The 23851-nt window shown below is 45.3% G+C and overlaps 1 protein-coding gene and 1 long non-coding RNA gene across 2 annotated transcripts in view; one reads left to right on the top strand and one right to left on the bottom strand.

Annotated features, from left to right (window-relative positions):
- The window catches only part of LOC102374122 (LIM/homeobox protein Lhx4), a 48177-nt gene that overhangs the window by 1885 nt on the left and 22441 nt on the right, over positions 1-23851 (top strand). Inside the window, exon 2 of the mRNA XM_006037490.1 lies at positions 11260-11431. Within this exon, the coding sequence (XP_006037552.1) occupies positions 11260-11431 (172 nt within the window). The remainder of the gene's footprint in view (positions 1-11259; positions 11432-23851) is intronic.
- LOC106723094 lies at positions 6163-16001 on the bottom strand. The gene is made up of 3 exons (XR_001359073.2): positions 15939-16001; positions 7175-7298; positions 6163-6244 (listed from the first exon to the last, which is right to left on the bottom strand). It is a non-coding gene; the product is annotated as an uncharacterized LOC106723094 (long non-coding RNA).

Here is a 23851-nt window from a genome sequence, read left to right as displayed (position 1 = left end):
TGCGGGGTCCCGTGGCCGCGCGGCGCCCCGTCGGGGCCCTGCTTCCAAGGGCAGGAGTTGCCGTGGGGTGGCCCCAGGGCCGGGTGCGAGTGGGGTCCTGGCAGCGCCCACGGGCAGGCGGCAGGGGGCACCTCGTGGCCCGGTCCAGCACAAACAGCCGAGGAGGTGAGCCCGAGCCCGAGCCCGAGCCCGAGTCCGCGGGAGCCCGTGGTGCCTCGCCGTGCCCGGTCAGCTCTGTGCGCCCTGCCTGCCCCTGCACCTACTGCTCTACTGCACCTACTGCATCTGTGTACACGTACCTGCATATATACGTACACAGAGAGACGGATAAACACAGACAGACAGACTTGCATATACCGTATATCCAGATAGATATCTGTAGATAGCTAAATAGACACATATACATATATCGTATGTACAGAGAGAGAGAGATTTGCATATACCGTATATACGGATAGATAGGTAGATAGATACACTTTCATACACAGTATATACCGATAGATACGTAGATAGCTAAATTGATACACATGCATATACCACATATACAGAGACAGAGACACACACCTGCATATACTGTATGCACAGATACTTAGATAGAAACACATACATATACCGTATAGACAGACAGACAGATAGATACACCTACACATATGGTATATATAGATAGATACGTAGATATACATGCATCCATATACCGTATTTATAGACAGATACACACCGTCAAATATGTTATATACCGATAGATAGCTAAATAGATACACACACATCTATATCTATATCTATGGATATATTGATATCTATCTACCTATCTATCTATCTAGATATATACACCTGCATATATCGTATATATAAATAGATATTTAGATACATACATATACCAGATAGATAGATAGATAGATACGCCTACATATACGGCATATACAGATAGATACTCAGATAGATAAATATATACACATACATATACCGTATATACAGACATAAAAAGAGAGATAGGTACACCTACATATACCGATAGGTAGATAGACAGATACGTAGATAGCTAGAAAGATACACAGATATATATACCGTACGATACTGATAGATAGATAGATAGATAGATAGATAGATAGATAGTATATATATAGATAGATAGATAGATAGATAGATAGATAGATAGATAGATAGATAGATAGATAGATAGACGCACACTTTAGGCAGTCTATAACGTATACATCTCCTCTGCCTTCTTCACAAGGACTCCATGTGAATGGGCACGTGGGACAGTCACAGTGAATGACCCCGGAGCCGGGCTCTGCACGTGCAGGCGGGGCACGGGCAGGGGCAGGGGCAGGGGCGCTGGCCTCCCCCTGCGCCGCAGCCCCGGGCGGTGGCAGAGCCCTTGGCCGGGCGCTGGCCTCCTCCCGGCAGAGCCCGGTGCGCTCCTCCTCCCACCGCGATCATTTCTTCGGAGACACGTCCGTCCAGCCCATCCAGCTTCCCAAATAATCCCGGCGTTTAGGAGACCCTGCCATAGTTCAGCCTCAGGTGGTCTATGCGGCCAGGGATCGCAGATCATTTCAAAGTCCTGGCTAATCCCACGCGTGATGGGGGAGCCTGTACCCTAGGTATTTATACAGGGGTTGGAGAATTAAACGGATTTGTTCTCAATCCATGTCAGCTAGCGGTGGGCAAAGTCTGACTCTGCCCTTGCCCCTGTTTCCTACCCCGATCACAGCCTCGTAGTGCTGTGGTGCTGCTGGCCGCGCTCGGCCGTGCTGACAGTGAAGCTCCAGCCCTTCGTACGTGGCCGCGGGGCGGTGACAGCAGCCTGCGGCTTGGAGCCCGCGAGCTCCCGCACAACCAACGTCGCCCCCATTTCTACATGCGGGTGCTGTTCGGTGGCAGGGCCCCCCCGGGGCCTCACCTGCCTTTCCCAGCCCTGCTTTACCGCCCGAGTTAACCCCGATCCCGCCCTGAACAGTGTCCATTTGAGGCAGACGCAAAGTATTAATGCAAGGATCGGGAATCCGGTTGCACAGGGAGCTTTTCCCTTGTCTTCTCCTTTATATTTATGCTTATTTTTTTCTCTCTATAAGATTGTCCTTTTGTCTGTGTTCTGGTGCTAAGGACATACCTAGGGCTATTTGAAGATCGTTTGGAGCAATATAGGAACTGGAATTAGCTTTAAAAATGCAGCCAAATCTGAGTATAGTGTAAATCAGTGTATCTCTATTTATATTGACCGAATTTCTGTAGTTCACCGCGGTTGAGGATTTGAGTCATTAGCTCTAATCCTGCCTTCACCTCTGGTAACAGCGTAGGGCTCGTTCTGCCACAAAACTCCCCTACCTTTTCATTCGGATGTCACTAAGGTCTGCCTATACAAATGACATCACTGTTTCCATAGTAACTAATGTACTTTAAGGAGGAAATAGCAAATCAGTTTTTTTTTTTTAAAGGACAAAAATTAGTGGCATAAACAAAATATGTGATGGCAGTGATGCTATAAAGTTTTCATTGCTGCTTATTTGGGAAAAGCCTCATAATTCATTCACAGGAGTAGAATGGTCACTGCAAACTCATGGCAATAAATTCTTTATAGTGGCCCATCTGATGGGCCCAGTCCTGCATTAATTAGGTGCACACAGTTCTCTCTGCAGTGAGCAGGAGTTCAGTTCTGGGGATGGAGGTTTGGACTCAGCTGTACCTGTGAGGGTATCTTTCAGTGTGGTCTTAGAAACTATTCCTGTCTGTTCTTCATGAATATTAGAGTCCCAAACACTGTCCTTGCTTTTCTTTTCGTTTTCTTTTTTTTTATGTCCACCCCTCTGTTCCTGTACAGTGCTCTGTGCACCAGTCAGCCAGGGCTCTCTACCCCTGAGGCGGTTGCATTCCAGTGGTGCTGCATGTGTGTAGTCTGTGAAACTCTTTGGTATAAAATAAGTAATATAAAATATGTGAATATAATATCATATTCATAAAGACTGATCCTTTTGACCCAGATGTTTTGGGTCTAATGTCTAGGTTCAGAGCAGGTGGGATTAGTTGGCACTTATTTTATTTAAAAAAAAGTGACAGTGCAAATTGATACTTGTCTTTAAATACTGTTGGCAGACAAGATTCTTTGGGTAAATGTGCTATCTTTTATTAGACCAACTAAATAGTTGGAAAAATGTAAACACTGTTGATATTTGACTGAACCCTTCCCCCTGCAGGAACTATGTCTTGTGGCAACCAGCACAATGGGACCAGGATCCTCATTTTCAGGGTGATATTATCATGTTCATGCTGAATAACTAAGCTTCCCAGAAGAGCTGAGCCACAGCTCACTGAGTAGATGGAAAGTCTTCAAGGGGCTCTGTATCAGGTTTGGAGTTAACTGCAGTGTACAAGTGATGTTGTAGCTGATGGTCCAGAAATTACAGACATCCAGAAATGATGTAGCTGTGATGGTCCAGGAATGTGTGGGGCAATGATTTCTTAGGGTGATCTGCTTTATTGGACCGACTATGTGGTTGGGATAAAGCTTTCAAATGCAAGTCATTCTCCCAGTCAGGTCTCTGATCACAGGGAGCCAAGCAAGTTATTCCCCCCCCCCCCCCCCCCCCTCCCCTTCCTTTGGAGACTGATTTTGCAGTTCTCACTCAAGCAAAACTTTCATTGGAACTTGTGGGAAAAGACTGAGCAAAAGATCCAGGAAAGCAAATTGCACTTTGTGATGTAATAAAACAATGTGGGGCTTTGTCTGCTTCAGCTGGAGTTACCTTTTTATATCCCCATAAAGGCTTTTTATTTATTTTTAAAGGAGCAGCTCCATTAGCTGGTACTGTCATTATATCTGTGCTCACTAAAAGCAGGTTCCATTGCCTATGTGTTCCATGTGTGTGGTTGTGCTACAAATGTGAGATGCAGGATGAGAAAGGAGCATGGCTGGAAATGCATTCTTGCTCCAAAACTAAGATCCCCAAATCTGAGAAATGTTTGAATTTGAAGGATTTGTTTTCATCTTGTCTTAAAAAAAAAAGTAGGGACCATCTGGAAAATTCACATTTGGATGTTGTACTTCCTTGAAGATTAGGGGGCCAGGCTCTGAGATTTGCCTTGGGACCACATCCATTCAGGGGTCTCTTGGATTATGTCTACATTTTTATTTCTGACATTCTTGGTGACAAACTGGTGTTAAGAATTTTCTGCAGTCTTTCAGAATCCGTTTTGTTTCAATAATTATTTTTTTCTGACGGGAGATGGTGATCTAAAGATGAAGCTGGGTGTGATAAATCATTCTAACCACTGATCTGATATCAGACGTGCTGCCAGCGAGTGGCATTGATACAGACCACAGAGAATCTGTCAATCCATCATTTCAAAACCCTAGTGGGCAGGGCAAGGAGTAGTACCGAACCTGAAGTATGAGCTACATTTTTTTTTAATGTTAATAGTACAGTAGTTATAGAGAGAGCAGGGATGCACACACAGCAGGGTATCCTTGACTCCCAAAAGCCTGATCCCATGCAGCCAACAAGGCTGGGGGAATTCTGGAACCAGGCACAACTTATTGCTTGCCTGAAAAGCAGCATCATGTACCCCTGGTTTTTAAATGCTGTACATCACAGCATGTGTAAAATTCAGCTGAGGTTTAGTCATATATTACTTCTTAGCCAGAGCTTTTTTAATGTCCTGGTGTATAAGTCTGTTCAGAAAATCTGATGTTGCTCTAAAGCTCTTTCCTGCATACCGAGAGGGATCTTGTTTTGCTGTATGCACTGGGGGATGTCTCTCTGGTCTTTCTTTCACTCTTGAATGAAGCCACACACAGAGGGGGTACAGCCTAGCCTTTAGATGCACTTAAGTTAGTAATAGATTTTCAGATGTGATAGATTTTTACAGTGCCTGGTTTGAGGCATTTTCACACTGTTTCATTTTCAGGGCAGTGAGTTCTCAGTATCTTCCGTAAATCAGTCATGCAAAAACCAAAACACCCCAGATCCCTTTTTGCTTTTGAGAATCCTGATCAGAAAATAATTGGTAGCTAATATTTGGAGTCAAACATTATATCCCACTATTTTATATTTTTTTCTGAACAGTAGTTGAAAATCATACCTGAAAACAATTGGGCACAGAGGAATTTTAAGATTATTTTTATTATAAAATGTTGTGTTTTTTTCCCTCTCCAAGTTAATGTCCATGATTAAAATAGCTAAAATCAGTAAGAAGCTTCAGTGTGTAGATTTTAATGTTATCATGGTGTAATGCTACCTATGTGGGTTGCTCTGAACAAGGGCTTTTAGCAGTAAAAATGGGTACCTTTAGCACTTGTTGCAAACAGTAGTAGACTCTAATCCCTTCATATGGTCCAGCTGCTAAAGGAAGATAAAGGAAAGCACCATGCAAGTAAGATATGGCTCTGATGTGTGTTTAGTGAGTGCCCAGCGCAAAAGCATTCTGTAACCCAAGCCCTGTGGTGTGGAATCATATGATTCATTGTATTTAAGGCTGATTTTTCCATATAGGATCTAAATTATTTTGTCCTATCATTTGGCTGACCCTTTTGTAGATTGCAAGCTCATGTGGTCCTATCTCATCCTGTAGTTGTGGCCAGTAGTAATTCCCTCTAAAAACAATTGATCATGTATAGTGGAAAAGCGACAGGGCAAGAATATTCTAAAGATATTAAGAATAAGAAAAGACATATATCTCTCTTTTCTTATTGGACTGTATTTTCTGTACATGTTAGATATTCATGTAGGTAGAGGCATAAGAACAAATGGGGAATGAATTTGTACAGATAGATATGCAGTCAATTAAGCAGGACCACTAATCTAATTACTTATTGTGCTGGATAGCTGTCATTGAAAGACAAATGCTGAGGTAAAGTATTTATCAAAAATACTGCAAGCAGAGAGGTGAAGCTGAGACATTTGTTGTTAAAAAGCTAGACAGTAATCTAGTCACAGTGTATAATTCCATTAACATTATTCCTATTATACCAAATAATTTAGTTAAAATAAATTAAATAAATGAAAGCCATTCTGCAGGCATATGATAGTAGTGGAAGAGCTGACCCAAACAAAGACAATTCCATTTTAAAAGACAAAGCAGGCATATTGATTATATTTAATATCTTTCTCTTATTCTTTCATCTTTGATGAGAAGGACAATTTTCCATCTGATCCTCATTGCCTTGTGTCATGTGGATTTTGGAGGTGGCTGGGTAGGATGCTCTTTGGAACCCATCAGTGATTCTCCTTAGCTAGTCACTGGGTCACTAAAGGAGAAAGAGACTGAGATGAAGGAAGTGTGCTCTAGCTGTAATCACCATCAGGTCAGGACACATGTAGTTGAAAAATTGCTTTCAGAGAATAGTTATCAGTAGTCCCCTGTCAAATAGGGAGGGCATTTCAAGTGAGATCCCAAAGGGGTCTATCCTGGATTCAGCTCTATTCAATATTTTCATTAACAATGTGAACAATGGTGCAGAGAGCCTACTTTCAAAATATGCTGCTGACATCAAGCTGGCGAGAGGGGAGTTGCAAGTGCCTGCAAGGACAGGATCTAAATTCAAAATGATCATGAAAAATTGGAGAAATGGTCTGAAATCGACGAGGTGAAACTCAATAAAGACAAGTGAAAAGCACTTAGAAAAGAAAAGCAAAATGGGGACTATCTGGTTAGGCAGCAATACTACAGAAAAGGATCTGGGGTTTATAATGGATCAAAAAATAAATATGAGTCAACAATGTGATGCTGTTATAAAAAGACAAATCTAATTCAGGGATATATTAACAGGAGTGTCATATATGAGACATCAGAGGTAAATTACTCTGTTCAATGTGTACCAAGGATGCCTCAGCTGGCATGCTGTACTGAGAGAGAGAAAAAAAAATTGGGGACGGTTCAGAGAGGAGCAATACAAATGCTATAAAGTTTGGGGAACATGAACTGTGAAGAAAGCTTGAAGGAACTGGATTTGTTTAGTCTAGGAAAGAATGGACAAAAGAGTGGACAGAAGAAGGACATGATTACAATCCTCCAATATGTAAAAGTTTGTCATAAAGAGGACAGTGATCAATTTGTCTCACCAGCCATTTGGGAAAGTACAAGGTAAAATCATCTTAATTTGCAGCAAAGAAGATGTTAGACTGGATATTAGGAAAACAACTTTCTGTTAGTATGGTAAGACAAAGTACCAGACTACCTGGGGAGGCTGAAGAGCAGGTTAGACAAACATCTGTCAGAGGTGGTCTAAGCAGGTTTGATTCTGCCTCAGTGCAGTGGGATGAGCTAGATGATTTCTCGAAGTTCCTTCCGGCCCTACATTACTACGAAGAATTTAAAAAAGAGCTTTGTATTAGTGTTGCTATTATGATAGAGCCATGTAGGCTGCACCCCTCAAGATTGTGCTACAAGCTCTACATACAAATAGAATGATGCAGTCCCTGTATGAAAAGCTTAGAAGCTCCAAAGACAAAAAAAGTATCTTTTTTTTGCAAGGAGTTGATACAGGAAGCTGTTAAGTGGCTTGCCCATGGTTACACATGTGGTCAGTGGCAGAGCCTATCCAGCTCTAGTCTAATGTCTTGCCTGCAAGAGCTGCCCTCCTTCCCAGACAGCATTGCTCCAAACCAGCGCTGAAGACATATTGGAGGGTCCACTTGACCACATCAGACAAGCCATACTTTGGTTGGCCCAGAAGCCGATTACCTGCTTCTGCCAATCAGGAAATGGCTTTAAGAGGTATAGGGTTGATTTTTTTGTGTTAGTGAAGTCTATTTCAGAGGGTAAACTGGCTTCAGACTGGCTGATGCCCATGAGTTTTAAAACACTTATCAATAAGCCAATCAGCCTGGCTATACCATTTTGCTAAAATAGGGTAACTCCTGATCATTATCAGGATTTGTGGCAGCATGAAAATGCCCAAATATTTACTACCAGTCAGTCTCCTGATACCACCAAATTATCCAATAGGAGACAGAGAGAAAGGAAGACCTGATGCATAAACATCTTCAGTGATATTACATTCCTGCTATGGGGCATGTTTCTTCAGAAATCAATCTTTTTTCATGCATGCATGTCAGCATTATGTGCATTGCTTTTACTGGGCAATCTTCTCCTGCAGACTTTTACAGCGCATTCCATTTATTCTGAACTATAGTCAGATAGAAATAGAGATAAATATCTGGCAATCTAGATCTATATAAGCTGCCTATCTATAGACAGACATCTTATATGAATCTAGATAGCTAGATATATATCTTGCATTTATATAGACTCTCTCACCCCAAAGCATCTTAAAAGCCCTTTACAAAGCATAAATACTGTACCAGTGGGATCATTTCAGACGCCAATGAAATGCAACCACCTTTGGCGGGGAACAAGGTAGCAATTTAACAGGGCTCAGGAACACGGCACAGCAGTTTAGGAGGGAAAGCAAAGTAGTTACCCAGTATCCAAATGAAACTGCAGAGGACATGAAATGAATGAATAAACAGCGCACAGACTCCATGATCTGACTTGGTGGCTGTTTTTGGATTGCTATACAGGCCTAGGTGGTAGAGGAGAATTTTTACAAGCTGGACCCCTGGAACAGCCACTTCTACTGATAAACAAGGATGGGGGTTGCATAGGGGAAAGGTGGGAAGAGAGGGGACCAGTCAGTTTGACTGGAGTCAGTAAGACAGCAATGAGCCATATGACCTTGCTCCTCGTACTAGTTTTGCTCTTCTGCTCTGTCACTTCACTCTTTTTTTCACATACCACATCATATACTCTGTAGATGCCTTTATGCTCATCAGCTGGTCATGTACTCTGTAATAGCATAGTGTGTATTTTAGTGACTCCTTGGTCTGCTAAGGAGGGTAAGAAGCTTCCACAGCTGCCAGCTGAAGGTGCTAGTACTTTATTTAAGCCAGGGTCGGCCAACCTATGGCATGCCTGCCACAAGTGGCATGGGCAGCCTGTGTGTGTGGCACGTGGCAGGTTGGGGAGGGGGCAGGCAGCACATAGGGCAAGGAGCAGAAAAAAGATCAGCAGATGGGGCAGGGAGAGCAGGGTAGAAAGTAGAAAGCAGAGCAGCAGATTGCACAAGGAGCACAGAAAGGAGCAGAAAGTAGAGCAGCAAACTAGGCAAGGGAAGGGGACTAGAGTGGTACTTGGGGAGGGTGTGGGGCTTAATTTGTGGCATGCCCGCCAAAAAGGTTGGTGCTGATTTAAACAGCAGAGGCTCAAACTTTTACCAGAACTTCTCCCAGATTCTTCTGTTTCAGGCATTATCTTACCTAGTCCTACTCCTTGCAGGCTGTGATATTAGAAGTGGGACTGGTAACACTGCCTATTATTAAGGTTTCTGGACCCTTCCTAACATGTGCCCCAGCTTTCAGTAGCTTACCGTGATGCCAGAATTTAATGACTTGGATTGTCCACAGTGCATCTACCTTTTCTTGGAAAATTTAAGCAAAAAAGAAAAATCTGTTTCTTAAGGCAAGGCTAAGAAAAACATCCTGATGCGTTTGCTCAGGTTAAAAAATGTTGGCAAATGTTCTTTGAGCAGTCTTTGTGACCTCATGCTTTGGAGCTGGGACTTGCAATCTAACATGAGGGATGACCTTAGGGTCACAGGCACACTTTTTCCTTTCCCCTTGGAAATGCACCTAGCTTTGGCCAGGTTATAAACCTTTGAGCAATTACAGTTCACTTCTTCACAGTGAAGATTTTGCAGAACTTGGAGACTTAATCCCCTGCAAATTTCATGCCTCAGCCTGGGGCTGCTGGGGGCTGTGCCAGATTTCCCTGTAACTACAGTTCCTTGTTGGGCCAGGCTGCTGCTTGGTCTAAGTATCCAAACCAAGAGCAGGGAGCTCTCTTGGGGGGGTCTGAGTGCTTCTGTATCTGGACCCAAGCAGCATGGAGGAAGAATATGTCTGGATCTAATGCAGATGGGACAAGAGCTGGATATGGTGGGACTGGAGCAACTATATTGATACAAACTGGAAGAATGAACATGCAGGCTGGTGGAGAGTGGAAAGGTTAAACTGGGATGGGGAGCTGGTGGGGAAGACTGGGAAAGGAACCAAGGAATGGAGAAAAGGTTGTAATTGACTAGGCAAGGGGATTGGAGCCCTTTGGGCAAGGGGCCTAGGAATTAGTAGGCTGGGAAAAGAGATGGGAGAGTAGTGGAAATGGCGCTGCTAAGAAGTCAGAGGGTTGAGAGGGACCTGGGACTGGCTGAGCAAAGAAACTGATGAAGAAAGTGGGTGAAGGGGGGTAGGACACTGAAATCAGACAAGAAGCCCAGCTAGAGACTGGGAGTGAGGGGCAACAGGGATGAGGAAATTAGATGAGAGATTTACTAGGGGTAGAAAGATAATTTCCTAGGGGTAGAAAGATAATTTCCATTTTCTGAGTGCTTTATTTTTGCAACCATAATAATGTCCTTTTGCACAGTGTTGTGTGCATGGTCTGGATATGTGCAACCTGACCTATGCTTGTATGTCAAATTCAGTACAAAGACACAGTAACTGCAGGGGGGAGTAGTTAGGTGGGGTATTGGCAGTGGGATGAACATTTGACCAGGACATGAGACAGGCGCTCCTCTTGATATGGGAGTTTTGCTGACCACAGAAAATTAGGACTGCTTAGCCCATTCAGAAGCTATAATTTCCAGCAGCATGAGCCATTTCTAACAGAACCTTTTGTAGTGCAACCCACAATTTAGCATTAGCTGCTCTCCATCGTCTAAATGCCTCATGTTCCTCACACACTTCATCAGGGTTGGCCAGGGATGGTGTGCAATCTGCTCCCTCTTCCATTTATTGGGCACAGGAAGCCAAAGAGAGAGCAAGAGGAAAGGGAAGTTGAGCGGGTGAAGTTGTGCAGGTCCTTGAGGATGACATCAGTGAGGAAGGGGAGATGAAGCACTGAAGGGGTCTCTCTCACTAGGTGGCACAACAGGGCCCTGATACCTCCGTATCTGGTTGACAATGAGTTATAACAAATAATACTGTGCTGAGGGAAGTGGGTGATATTGCTGGAGCAGCAGAAGAGGGCCATCAGCAGGGGGAAGTGGGAGTGTGAAGTGCTCACACTGAGGGTACAGGGCCACAACACGAGCTTAGCTTCATGGATATTAGACCTTCAGTCAGTGGCCTGTTCTCATCCACATATCTTCACCAGGTACAGCAAAGGACTCTGAGTCCTCACTTGCTGCTGATTTCTTCCTCAAAGGGTGCTGTGTTCACTGACGCTGCTCTTCTCCTTTCTTTCTTCCAATCGCTGCCCCTTCAGAGATTCCCCAGTGTGCTGGCTGCAACCAGCACATCCTGGATAAATTCATCCTGAAAGTCCTAGACAGGCACTGGCACAGCTCCTGCCTCAAGTGTGCGGACTGCCAAATGCAGCTGGCAGACAGGTGCTTCTCCAGAGCTGGCAGCGTCTACTGCAAGGAAGACTTCTTCAAGTAAGTACAACTGTCTCCTTTGTTTTGGGAGAGGCAGGAGGCAATGCTCAGCCTTTTCTGGGAGCTCACGCCAGGCTCTTGATAAAGCTCCCAACAGCCTACCCAACCTGATTTTGAATCCTGTTTTAGCTTAATTTTTCTCTGAATCAAATCCCAGCCTGTCCCAGGCACAGTTAGAGTTAGATAAAACCAGCACGTGGCTCATTTTGAACTCCTCTCCTAGGGTCATCTAGGAGTAACTTGATTGCTCAGATCACAAGAGGTACCAGGCTGAAGAGGCTGGTTAATACAATGGTGCTTTAATTCTGGGAGACATCAGAAGGAGAACTGTTTGGCCTGGTAGATATGCTAGCTGCTCAGGGCCTCAGCGCATGCTGAGATGGATGGAAATGGAGAAGAAAGGGGGAGACGGATGATAATTGTGAAAATGCAGACATGAGGGTCTTAAGCAGGCACCGCTACAGACAGACATGGGAACAATCGGACAGTTTTTAAGCATAATTTCTCTGAAATCTTCTTATAATTTTTTTTTAAGCTCAAGTGTTTAAATAAAGGGAATTTTGCTGGTTTAGAGCTGCCACAGGCTGAAGGCTATTTGTGGGGATTTAACCTTCTTAGAGACCCAAATCTCTCTAATACTCCCCTGCCCCCACAGCCTCCCGTCCTATTACATTTTTAAACCCAAATTGGACTAAAGATTCGTCTTGTTAATCACCCTGCATGCACATCTGTTCAGATCAGAGCTAGAGGGCAGGAGAAACCCACACAAACACACAGACTCCAACTCCCTGCTGCTGTTCAAGGGCTCCTCTGTTTGTTTGTATTTCCCTGTCATCTTTGTGTTTTTTTTCCTGGTAGTGTAAAACCTTATTTAATTTGCACTCTGGTTGTTTGTCATATACACATTAGCCTCTAAGCTATCTGCTATACCAGAAATAGCACAATCTTTGGCTTGCCTGTGGACTTTAGCAGCACATTTTGTTCCATGGCTGCTGGCAAAATTCTGTCATTTTATAAAAGCTAGATGAAACTGGGCCACATCCTCAGCTGGTGTAATGGGTGTAACTTCATGGGAGTCAATGGAACGGTGCTTACTTACACTGAGGATCTGTCTAGGTGTGTATGGGCCATATCCTTGATGTAAATTGCTGTAAGTCCATCAAAATCTATGAATTGAAGTTTATTGGTACAAGGTGGGGATTTGGCCCGGTACATCTTTTATGACTTAAAGAAAAAAGAGTTAATGAGGGGCGTTTGGAGGACAGAGCCATTGTAATTTAGGACATTCAGTGTGTTTCCTGAGGAGGCACAAGGGCTATGTAATATAAATGGCTTCCCCTCACTGTTGCTGCATGTTACCATTCTCTGTTTTACCTGGTCCCAGACAGGACCATTCTGTAGCATCCTGACACCACTGGTAGTTGGGATAGTCCCCTTGCTTTGTAAGAGCCCCAGGTCACACCGTTCTTTTCCAGCCCACCGCCAAGGTACTTATAAAAATCTCCCTTCTAAAGTAATCCTGGATAAGGCTGCAGTAGGGGATTGGCAACAGATCTATCCTTTGCTACAGGAGTCTCACAGACAGCAGAGTCAGGAACGTTTGACTTGAAAAATGCAAGAAACTCCAAGTGCTACGCTCATTGCCCAACTCAGCTGGGGTATCACAAAGCCAATGCTTGTTTAGCATTCATCTCCCAAATACTGTGGCATTGGTCAAATGCACTGTGAAATTATTCATTCAGCTTTTCCCAGCATAGGACTTGCCTGCCACCCAGTGCATTCAGTTTAACAGGGCGTGGAGTGTTGGCTTTGTCTTCTGGTTTCTCTAAACACAGGCGACTGGTAGGGGGTGCACAGGGGTGCACGTGCCTCCCTGAAGAGGCTGGTGCCCCCCCTGACAGCCAACATGGATGCTGTCGGTAGGGCTGGTGCCCCCCCACCCCTGACAGGGCTGCCACCGGCAGCAGCTTCTGCGGTTGCTCCCCTAGATTCAGGAGGCACGAGTCACTCATGTCTCTAAAGATGAGAGACTAGTCATGGATTCACCTCTAGTAAATTCTAATGCATTCTAGTGTTTCTAGACTCAGGTGGCCATCGAGGTACCTCAAGAATAGAGGACAGTTGCATTTAGTGCAACTGTACTGTCCCCACCACCATGAACGTTGTGTGCCTCCTGCGGCTGGGGGGGCACAGTGAGCTCCCACAGGTGGCCACAGTGGTGTCAGTGGTGGGGGAGTGGTGGCGGTGACTGGGGAGCTCCTGCATGCAGCTGCGGTGGTGTCAGCGGCAGGGGTGGGCTGAGTGGGGCGCTCCCGCAGGCAGCCGTGGCGGTGGCAGCGGTGGGGAGGGGGTGCCGAGTGGTGAAAAATAGAGGACATAAAGGCATCTAATTTCATATCAATAGAGGACAGAGGACCAGAAAACTGGACTGTCCTCTCTCAAACTGGATGAATGGCCACCCTATTTTAGACACAGGTTTTCAGATCCACAGGGATGCAGACAATGGACAGCCCCTGCTTTGTTATGCCAGACAGTTCTCTGATTTCTGTATAGTTCTGCTGGTGTTGCTATTCTCATGCCAGATACTCCAGGCCTAATTTTCACAGCAGGGCGGTATACTAGGTGCTGTGAACTATTGTGTGAGAAGCTTCAGTGCCTCAGCATGGGGACAGGCTCTTCAGAAAAGAACTGGGGGAAAGGATGAGGCTGGTGAGAGGCTCTCTCTGCCCCAACCCATTAGGCATGCTTGCATCCTTTGCTCCATTGGTTAAAGCAGATGAAGATGTGGTAAGGAGGGCATCCGTTTTAATAGCTGTTGCTGTGGCTTTTGAGTGGAGAGACACAAGGAGGCACCATGTTCCCACAGTGAGAGTATACAACAAGGGGAGGAGAATGGGGATGAGAAGAAAACTGTCCAAGCAGCATACCAGCCAAGCATGTGCAGTGATGAAGGAGGCTGGTGAGGGGCATGTCCCCCAGACCCCTATTCCAGTCTTTATCAGGCAGAAGAAATGACAAAATGCATTCAAAGCAACCACACGGTCTTCTGACTTCTAGAGAATATTAAGCCTTCTGCACAGAATTGCTATAAACCCTGCTCAGAGGAAAGAAAGCATGGGGAGTGAGGTAAGGAGAGCATCCTCTCCCTCCTGAAGGAGGGGCTGTGTGTGACTTGGGGTGAGGAAGGGCACAGAGGAAGGGCTGGGAGTGGGGACAAAAGGGGCTGCCCCTTCTCCCCCCACAAGTGCAGCATTGCAGGACTTGCTGGTCTGCTTGGGTTTTTTTTGTTGACAATGTAACAGCTCAGAGCAGTGTTGTGGCACTGTAAGGCACCCATTGTTATTAACTGAGCTGCTCAGATGCACCACCCTATCTTGTAGGAGTAGCACGCTTGTGTCCAGACATAGGGAGCATGAGAAATGTGGGAGTTAGAACACCTGGGTTCTTGTCCCAACTCTATCTTAAGGCAAGAAACTTAATTTTTCTGTCTTCATTTGCCTGGCTTTAGAATAGGGGCGAAACTCTGCCTTGCAGGATTATCTTGAGGTGCAATGAATTCACGTGTGTGGTGTGTTCAGAGCTCCTCAGATGGAAGGTGTCAGGGTGCTAACTGTTAGTGCCAGTACCTTTAAGTGAGGCTCTTAAATCTCCATCGTGCTGCCATAACACAGTGGTCAGCTGTCTGCTGGTGCAAATCCACAGCGTTCTCTCTCTTGTCTTTTCATTTTTAAGCATGAGCCTGGTGAGTAGCTGAGCATTTTTCATTGCTGTTGCTGGATCTGGATAGCTTGGCTGATTCATCATCACTCTGTATTTCAGCATCTGGTTTTGTGAATGCAGCCTGTCGGACAGCTGCCTTTGTTACAAAGTACAGTCACCATCATCAGCATAGGCAACATCCTCTGCTTCAGAAGTGACTTGGGTTTGCTTCAGGTGTTACCCATTTTCATAGGACATAAATCCATCATGCCTCTGTAGTAATTGTTCCCAATTGTTTTAATTGCATAAATAGGCTTCCCTCAGTGATCCATGGTAGCGGCTTTACTTGCTTGCTTCTGTAAGGACAATGACTGTAATAATAGCACCCCCATGGTCCATGCAGGAATGAAAACTCCATTGTGCAAGGCATCACGAGCACACTTGTCAGTAAGTCAGGCCGTGCTCGGAGAGCTGATGTCAGAAGACACCTACTGGACAGGACAAGACAACTCAGGGAAGGGAAGAGGTGGAGGATGAGGTAGTGGTGAATCAAGTGCTATGTGCATTACTCCTGTCTTACTACATGCCTGCCATTGGCAATGACTTAATAGCCCTTCTCTTTTTTTCCTTTGCCTTATCATTCTCTTAATTCCTGCTAAATCCTTTACCATAGGTAATAACAACTATCCACTGGCACTTGGCAGCAGTACCCAGCTATCTTTGCAGTTTCAAGCTCCACATTTCATCCCACAACACATTTCTGTAGACCACCAGGGTCAAATAGGGATCTTTATTTTTTTTTACCTACTTTTAAAAGCAATTTTCCAGCTCACTGCAAACAGGAGTCTCCAGGAGTTTACAGGCAAGATAGGGGATGAGTGAGGGAACACAGATGTGTTGACTTGCCAAGGTTCCCCAGCCTATCAGCAGCAAAGCCAGGAGTTTAGTACAGGTGTGCTGAGTCCCAACTGCATGCCCCCATTGCAGGGCTGTGGTGCTTTTTTTTGTCATAAACTAGCACTTCTCTGCAAAAGCAATTTCTATTGCTAGCCCTGCAATGGACTAACTGCCTATCTTGGACAAGTCTCTTAACTACGCTATACCTCATTAAGCTAGGTACAAATGCAGCTAATGCTTACCTACTCTGCAGGCATGTTGTGAGGCATGTAGTTTATTAATATTTGCTCTGGCACCATGATGTAAAATATTATTAACATAACTATATTCATATTAGAAAACCCACAGACTTCAAAAAAAATAATCTGGGATTCTGTGATTATGCACCTGGTAAAAGCATTTCATTTCTGATATTTTCCAAACTATTCATCTCAAAGTAATTTCAGCAGTCGTCAAGAAGGTTCAAGTTATCAGTGTTAATTAGAGTTGAAAAAGCAGTGGTTTCCTTAGATTACAGGTGGTCTGGGTTACTGTGTGATTACCATTAGCTTTAGGGTATTCATTCAGTCATTTCTCTTATCTTTATTTCAGATTATTTCAATCATCCGTTCATTGCTCTTATTACATTAAATATATGTAACATGCACAAAATGTGATGATTCAGAAGTTAATTCAGTGCTGAGTTCTAGATTTGCAGGATAAAACACAGGTTAACATTTTGTAACAAAGATGCATGCCTGTAATTCAGATCAAGATTTTAAAAAACAAATGCCTTATGATTTTTGGTGTCTCAGTCTTTGGATTATCATCTTGAGACACCTTCAAAGGGACCCTGCTTTTCAGAAAACACTTGAGTTTCTGCCCTCTGTATGAGGAGACTGTTTTACAGAGACGTTCGAGACAAGCACCTTAAAATGAAGACACAGAATATCACAAGTCACTATGGAAAATCTTGGCTTCCAACCATTTCTTTCAACCTAGCAAACAAATTTGATGCTTGATTGAGAATCAGTCTGGCAGTGTATAGACCTAAGGAGGGTGATGCTGCAAGGGTGGAAAATTATGGGACAACTGTAAATAAAGAGGCTATGAATTTTGACACCATACTTGCACTGGATCCTGCATCTTCAGAGTCATTTATCCATATTCTTTTTGTTGGTTGGCTTGTGTTATGAATAAAAAGATCCCAGTGGAATGAGAGGGAATGGCAGAAAGGCTAAGCTGGGAGTATCTTGTATCCTTTTCTCTCACCTTTTGTCTCTCTTGCCTACTTAGAGCTTAGCATCCCCAGGTTAGAGATGATCTCAGTCAGAGATGTATGTGCAGTGCCTAGCAGAGTGGGCACCAGCTGTTTGGTATGTCTGCACATGACTGTAACACAGTCGATAACCACGCAGCACTGATAGGCAATGAGCATCTTTGTGGAATGAAAGGCAGGTCACAGGCTGACTGGTTTGGAGAAACCTATGGTGGCCTGTCGCAGGAAGCTGAAAAGCCATTTCATAGTTCATCACAGAGAAGTAAGGTTGGAAGTGACCTCAAGAGATCATCTAGTCGAACCTGGGATCAAGCCAAGTTCCTTATTACCTTTCCATTGCACTGCAAGACAGGCCAGACAAGTCATGCCATGCCATAACCATAACTCCTCTTCACCATGCAGCTGTGTGACATGCACATTATGCTCATCAATGTCACAAAGGTGCCTTGGCCTCCTCTCTCTAACCAGCCCTGGCACCCCCTGCCAGGCAGATAGCATAGTCACATAACCTGTCATTTCTCTGCAGGGGACAGTTTCAAAACATACTACAGTTGGGGATAGGGAAGAATTACGCACAGCGCTGGCTTCAAGTACCTCCTCCTTCTGCATGTTGTACTTCCTCCTGTTTCTTTCTTCAAGCTTACAATTAGAGGGAAAATATCAAGCTTTACAAACTGGAACTCCCAGGACTTTCAGGAGGAAGGGACAGGGTTTCACAGAGGTTTGTGTTGATTTGGCAGCTCAAGGCTGAGAGTCTGAGAGACAAGACGCTTTCTTGGAAACCTTTAAAAATACGCAAACCCCAAGTCACATCCTTTCACTAGCTGCCCCTTCCACAGCCCCCTCTTCTTCACTAGCTGAGTCTGCTTTGTGTTGTTGCATTCAAAATGGAGGAAAGAGCTTCAGAACACAAGTCCCAGCTCCCTATATAAATCATATAAGTCCAGGGGAGAAGGGCCTTGGGGGCTGAGAGCCTGGGTATCAGTAGAGAAGTGCCAGCAGGATCAAGTTTGATTTTTCTGATGGCTCTGCTAGGCTCTCTCTGTGAGCCTGTGCAGGGCCTGTGATCTTTCTGCCACAGAAGATGGTGGCCAAAATTTCACTCCACATATTCCCAGACTGTCTCAACAAGTTGGTGGTAAATCAGCGCCCTGCCCTAGGGGACACCTGCTGTGGGTTTCCAGTGCCAGTCTCCTCCGCATAGTGCCCATTGAGCAGTGATCCAAACAGTGGACTGTGATCAGCTTATGGCCGTGCCAAAAGGAGAAGGGGCTTAATGGCTTAAGAGGTGGGCTGTGAATGGGTCATGTAGCTACAGGAATGGTTGAAACAGGGAAGCAGAGCCAATGTGGGGCGTGGCTTTCAGCTAGTTGCATTGCCATGACTTCATGGAGCAGAAGCACATTTGAGGCTTTGGAGAGTTTATAATTTTGGCCACGCAGAGGGTGGGGAATTTGCAAAGAAGAGTGTGGCTCCTATCACAGTCTAGTGGGGTTTTAGGAAAATGGGATTTTGCAAGCATGTAAAATTGTTCCTGAAGATCTTCACCTCAGTCAAAGCCTCTTGCTTCTTGTATCACTCAGATACCCCAGCTGCCTATAAGCCAGCTACCTTGGGTATGCTAACAGCGTAGCTGCAACAGTATAGAGCTCAGTGTGAGCAGTTTTGCAGCTAACACTGAGCTCCATGCTGCTACATGCTGCCATGGTTACTTAAGTATACTTGCGTATAGCTACATGAACTGCAGTCACCTTGACTGTAGACTTTGTAGATGTACCATTAATCTAAGGTGGTCTTCACAATGTCTGCAGCATTCTTTGTGCATATGTTCAAGGCCTTGCTAGAGACAGATGAATAGGTGAACGTGCAGGAGGCATTCCTAGATGGAGGAAAATGGTGTTGGACATCTTCTGACAGTTGGCCACTCTCAGAGTCAGGACATGGGCTTACATGTGTCACTGTTTTGTTCACGTGTGGTAAGTACTGTGTTGCTTGACATGGTGGTAGACAGACACGGGCATGGCTTATTTCTCATTGCTGGTGGCCATGCCACTTTGGACTGTTGGGAGATCAAGATAAACCCAAACTGTGGCAGAGTGAAAATGATGGTGATATTGCTTATGCCCCGTCCTTTGTGGGTTTGTAGTGAGCAATGCCCCTGTGTAGTGTTAGTGGGTTACTTAGCTGTCAGAAGTGCCATCTTTACATGGCACTGGGGTCCTGACCATGTTGTGTCATTAAGGGTATATTTACCCAGTGCAATGACTGCTGGGCAGAGATACCCATTCTGGCTCTAAGTCATGTTAGTACAGCCTGCATGGACCGTAGAGATGCAGGAGCTGTTTTTGCAAGAAAAAGGCTGCGCACCTTGCTGTTGCGGCTGAACCCAAGCTCAGGTGGTCTCATTCTGGATCCCCAAGTTTCTTGGTCACAGAAAACAGTCATCACATTTTAATGAATTGCTTGCAGGTTGTGGTGTTGTGGTGCAAGTGAATGTGGCTGGCGTGGCTGAATGCTGGTGATGTGTTGTGGCCTGTGATACAGCGATACAGCAATGATTTATTAATAGATTTTTTATTCTGTGCCTCACCTGATGGGTGAGAAATATACTGTATAAATCATTCACAGATACTATGAGACAAGGCCATTGGGTGCAAATTCATGTAGGAATTGCTCTGTGAATGTGAGTTCAAGAGCACTGTGAACCCTTTGTACAGTGGACATTATGGGCTGACTGTGTAGGGCAGTTCTGCCAAACACAGGGGCCAGCAGAAGAAGGGACAGTGGTGAGGTGGGTGTCTGTACAAAGGTGAGGCCAGGGCAGAGTGCTGCGAAGGAAGTGATTGTTGCAGGACATGCTTGTGTATGAAAATGGAGGCACTGCCATATGGATGTGACAATGGGGTAGAGCATCCTGCTACATTGTGCATGGTAGGATGATCTGTTCCCATGTGTGCAAGCAGTTTATTGCTTCCCAGGCTTGTGTTAGGAATCCTCGTGTGCCTGCAGCACTGAGTATTACAGACAGTCAGCAAAACTGATACCCCACCAGGTTATTCTCTTCCAGAAGGGGCAGCATATCTTAATTTCTTGTGCTCAACAAGAAATCTGTGTTAACCAACATGATACTGGGTCATACCCCCAATGCATTCTAAAGTGTTTCACACAGCTTGAGGTCAGCCTGGATAGAAAATCATTTTGCCCAGTCCTGAAATGGTGGAATCTGGCAGCTGTTCAGTGGCACACAGCCATACTTCAGCACAGCCAGTGAACAGTGAAATATCCAGCCGCAACGTCAAGGAGAGTTTAGGGAAGCAGAATGCATTTGCTCAACGTAGGGTTTGTCCAAGACACCAGAGCTAGCACTTTCACTCTGGTGGGACTACTGTTGAATGTGCATTTCTAGTAGTTACCCTTTGCTGAAGCCACTGAATACACTCTAGGTCATGAACGCTTTACTTCCCATTGTTATTTCACCTGTCTGGGGTCTTGTGAACCCAGCATTCATTCCTGCCTGTGGCAGGGGGTCAGGCGAGATGATCTGTTCAGGTCCCTCCTGACCCTAGCTGCTATGAAACTATGTTATTGTTAAGTATAGCTGGGGCTTTCTTGTTAAGCAAGAGAGTGAAAGCAGAGTAAGCGCTCTCCAAGCCGTGGCTGTTACAAACGGGGCATTGTCCTGTTTCAACAAGGAGCTCTGGTGTCACCCCAAAGCATTGTCAGCACAAGGTGGCTTGTCATTCATAGTGGTCAGGGCTGGAGCAGGAGCAGGAGCAGGTTGAGTCATCCTGGTACTTCTCTCTGATGCTGGAGGGGCAGAGCCTCTGAATGCCAAGGAACTGCCAGCCACTGCAAGTAAAGCCATTTGGCAAGCACCACACCTGCAGTTTGTGCCTGTGCTGGGTTGATGTAAAGGCTGTGAATTGCTGAGCTGAGTGGAGGCGGGGGGTGAAATCTATTCAAGTTGCTTCTCCTACATTTTGTGTGACAGTCCAGAGCCCATGTGGTGGGCATAGCTTATAGATCCTAGCCAGATAAATAAGAATCCCTTTAGTTTTATCTTATTTCCTCCTAACTAGAAGCTCGCTATACTTCCCGTCTGCACTGTGTGTGCATTAACCAGGGAGTTAAGTGTCCCCCTCAATCCACCAGCTGCTTGCATCTCTTCCCAGGAGATCACATAAATGGCCATGCAATCTGCCTTGCAGAAATACTGGCCAGTGTTTTGTTTGCTTCAAATCTCTTTAACGGTGTTACGTAAAGAGGGTTTTAATGAAGCATTTGAGATGCTCAGTGTGCTCATCCCAGGCGTATGAGGCCAGACTCTACTCAAAAGATGTTCCACTTAGGTGTTGCGATACCTAAGATGTAGGTGCCTTGTTTTAATTAACAAGGTTAGGCATTTACTAGCAGCTCATCAGAGAGGCACCAATTGCTCACCAGCAGGAAGCCTAGGTGCAGGTGGGTCTGCATTTTAGCTTCTCCTGCCTCAGAACTTCAAGTGAAGTCCATTATGTCGGGTCCCAGGCTGCTTAGCAGGTCTGAATCAGAATGCTCTAATGGACACTTTCTTTTCGTCTTGCAGAGGCTTCTCGGGGGCCTTTGATGGTGTTGTAGGCACCTCTTTGAGAGACAGTTTGAATGATCATAGAGGTCAAGCAGGAGTTAGGTGCTGTAGTACACCTAGGTACACCATGTAGGTCACTTCTGTGTGTGAGCAGAAACATCAGGTAGTTGCCCCAGGAACCTTGCAGTCCAAAACTGAGACCTCTGATGAATTCAGGCATCTTATGAACTTTGTGGCTGCTGGTATGGGGCTAGTTTAAATTGGTCTTTGGACTTAGGTACCTAAACTCCACCTTCCCCAAGAGTGCTATAGCTCCAAGTCATTCCAGCAGTAGTGGGTCCCAGGATCCTAGCCTTGTGCCACTGCCTGTTACAGGCTTCAGTTTGGGTGTTATTTTCCCAAACAGCAGGGATATTAATGGTGACACGGTGGCTGTTGGACCCGGCTTGCCAGTGATGTCTTGGCTGGTGATGCCGAGCCCAGAGTTCAAGGGCATGGACATGTGTCTAGTTTAAACGCTCTCTTAGTCATGCCAAGATGGCATTTGAAAATGTAGTGCCTCCAGAAGAGTGAAGGGTGGGTGAGAGGCCTCTTAAGGTGGAATGACCATGAACTGAGGCACTCTGGGCTGCATGCTTCATAATAGCACTGAGCAGAATGGGGGCACAAGGGCTGGACCCAGTGATTTCATGAGGTCTCTTCCAGCCCTAAACTTTTGTGAATCTGTGACAGCAGTGAGGGCTCCTGACAGTCTTGCAACTAAGGTGCTGGGCTGGGGCTCAGTAGGGGGGAGGCTTCCACTCATGGTGCTGCCGTGGGCTTGGCCTGTCCTTTCAACGAAAGCTTTCTGGCTACCCCATGTATTTTACTTTTTTTCTTCACCTTAAACTGCAAGGCACAGATCCAGCTCTCCCTTTGGATGGGAAGTGGCACTAACACAGCTAACCTGAGCCACATAGGCAGATTTTTAGACCTTACTCCCCACTACACAGATCACTGGATTTTTCTGAGCAGTTTTCAAAGGCCCTTATGCATTGGTGCTATCCACCCAGGAAGGTGTGCAAACTCTCTGCATGTCTCTGAAATGTTAAGTACAAAGAAGCCGTGGCCAGAAACTGTTTGGTGATATTGGCAACAGTGGCAGGATGTGGCCTCTTATCTTTTAGCCCAGAGCCCTAGTGGTGAAGTCACCTGCCAAGGGATTCATAGGTGTTAGATGTTAGGGTTGGAAGGGACCTCAACAGATCATCGAGTCCGATCCCCTGCATAGGCAGGAAAGAGCGCTGGGTCTAGATGACCCCAGCTAGATGCATATCCAAACATCCAGGGTGTTTCTATATCATGCTTTTTTTTTTTTTACTCCATAAAAGCCTTCCAAATACCATATGTCTCACCTACAGCACTCACCTTTTCCCCAAAAGCCAGATAATGGAATTTGGAAAGTGCATTATATGTGGGCATTTACGATGAGGGCAGGGTCTGCTGCTTACTAAGTGACACCAAAATTAAACTCTGCAGCCATCCGCTGGGAGAAGAACAACGAGCAGGCTCGGTTCCCTGGCTGCTGCTACTGTTACTTGCTACAAGGAAACGGGTTTTCTTCCTTCATTCTGCCTTTCAAAAACAAAATGCATATTACATTCCAGGGCATGTTATAGGTGAGAAAATACAGCATCTCGTTTTCATCTTCCTGTGCAACAAAAGCAAGTCATAAATCCTCTTTTTTCCACCCACAAACCAGAAATCTTGATTCCCAGCAAAACCTAGTCAAAAAACCGGTAAGCAGAGTTACCCTGGATGTGCACTACAGCCATGTCCACATGAGCATGGACGTTTGTTTCTCCGGGGACAAGTAGCAGTAGCACACCTTGTGCCATGGCTACTTGTCCCCAGGGAGTGCCTGTGCTACGTGCCCTCTGGAGAGCGGCAGGTTACCCCAGGTGGGGTAGGGGAGGCTGGGGCCAGCAACTGTGCTGGCCCCAGCAGCCTTACCTGGGGT

The sequence above is a fragment of the Alligator sinensis genome, unplaced genomic scaffold (assembly GCF_000455745.1).
Source record: "Alligator sinensis unplaced genomic scaffold, ASM45574v1 scaffold2165_1, whole genome shotgun sequence".
Classification (NCBI taxonomy): domain Eukaryota; kingdom Metazoa; phylum Chordata; order Crocodylia; family Alligatoridae; genus Alligator; species Alligator sinensis.
This window is presented reverse-complemented; position numbering and strand designations above follow the sequence as displayed.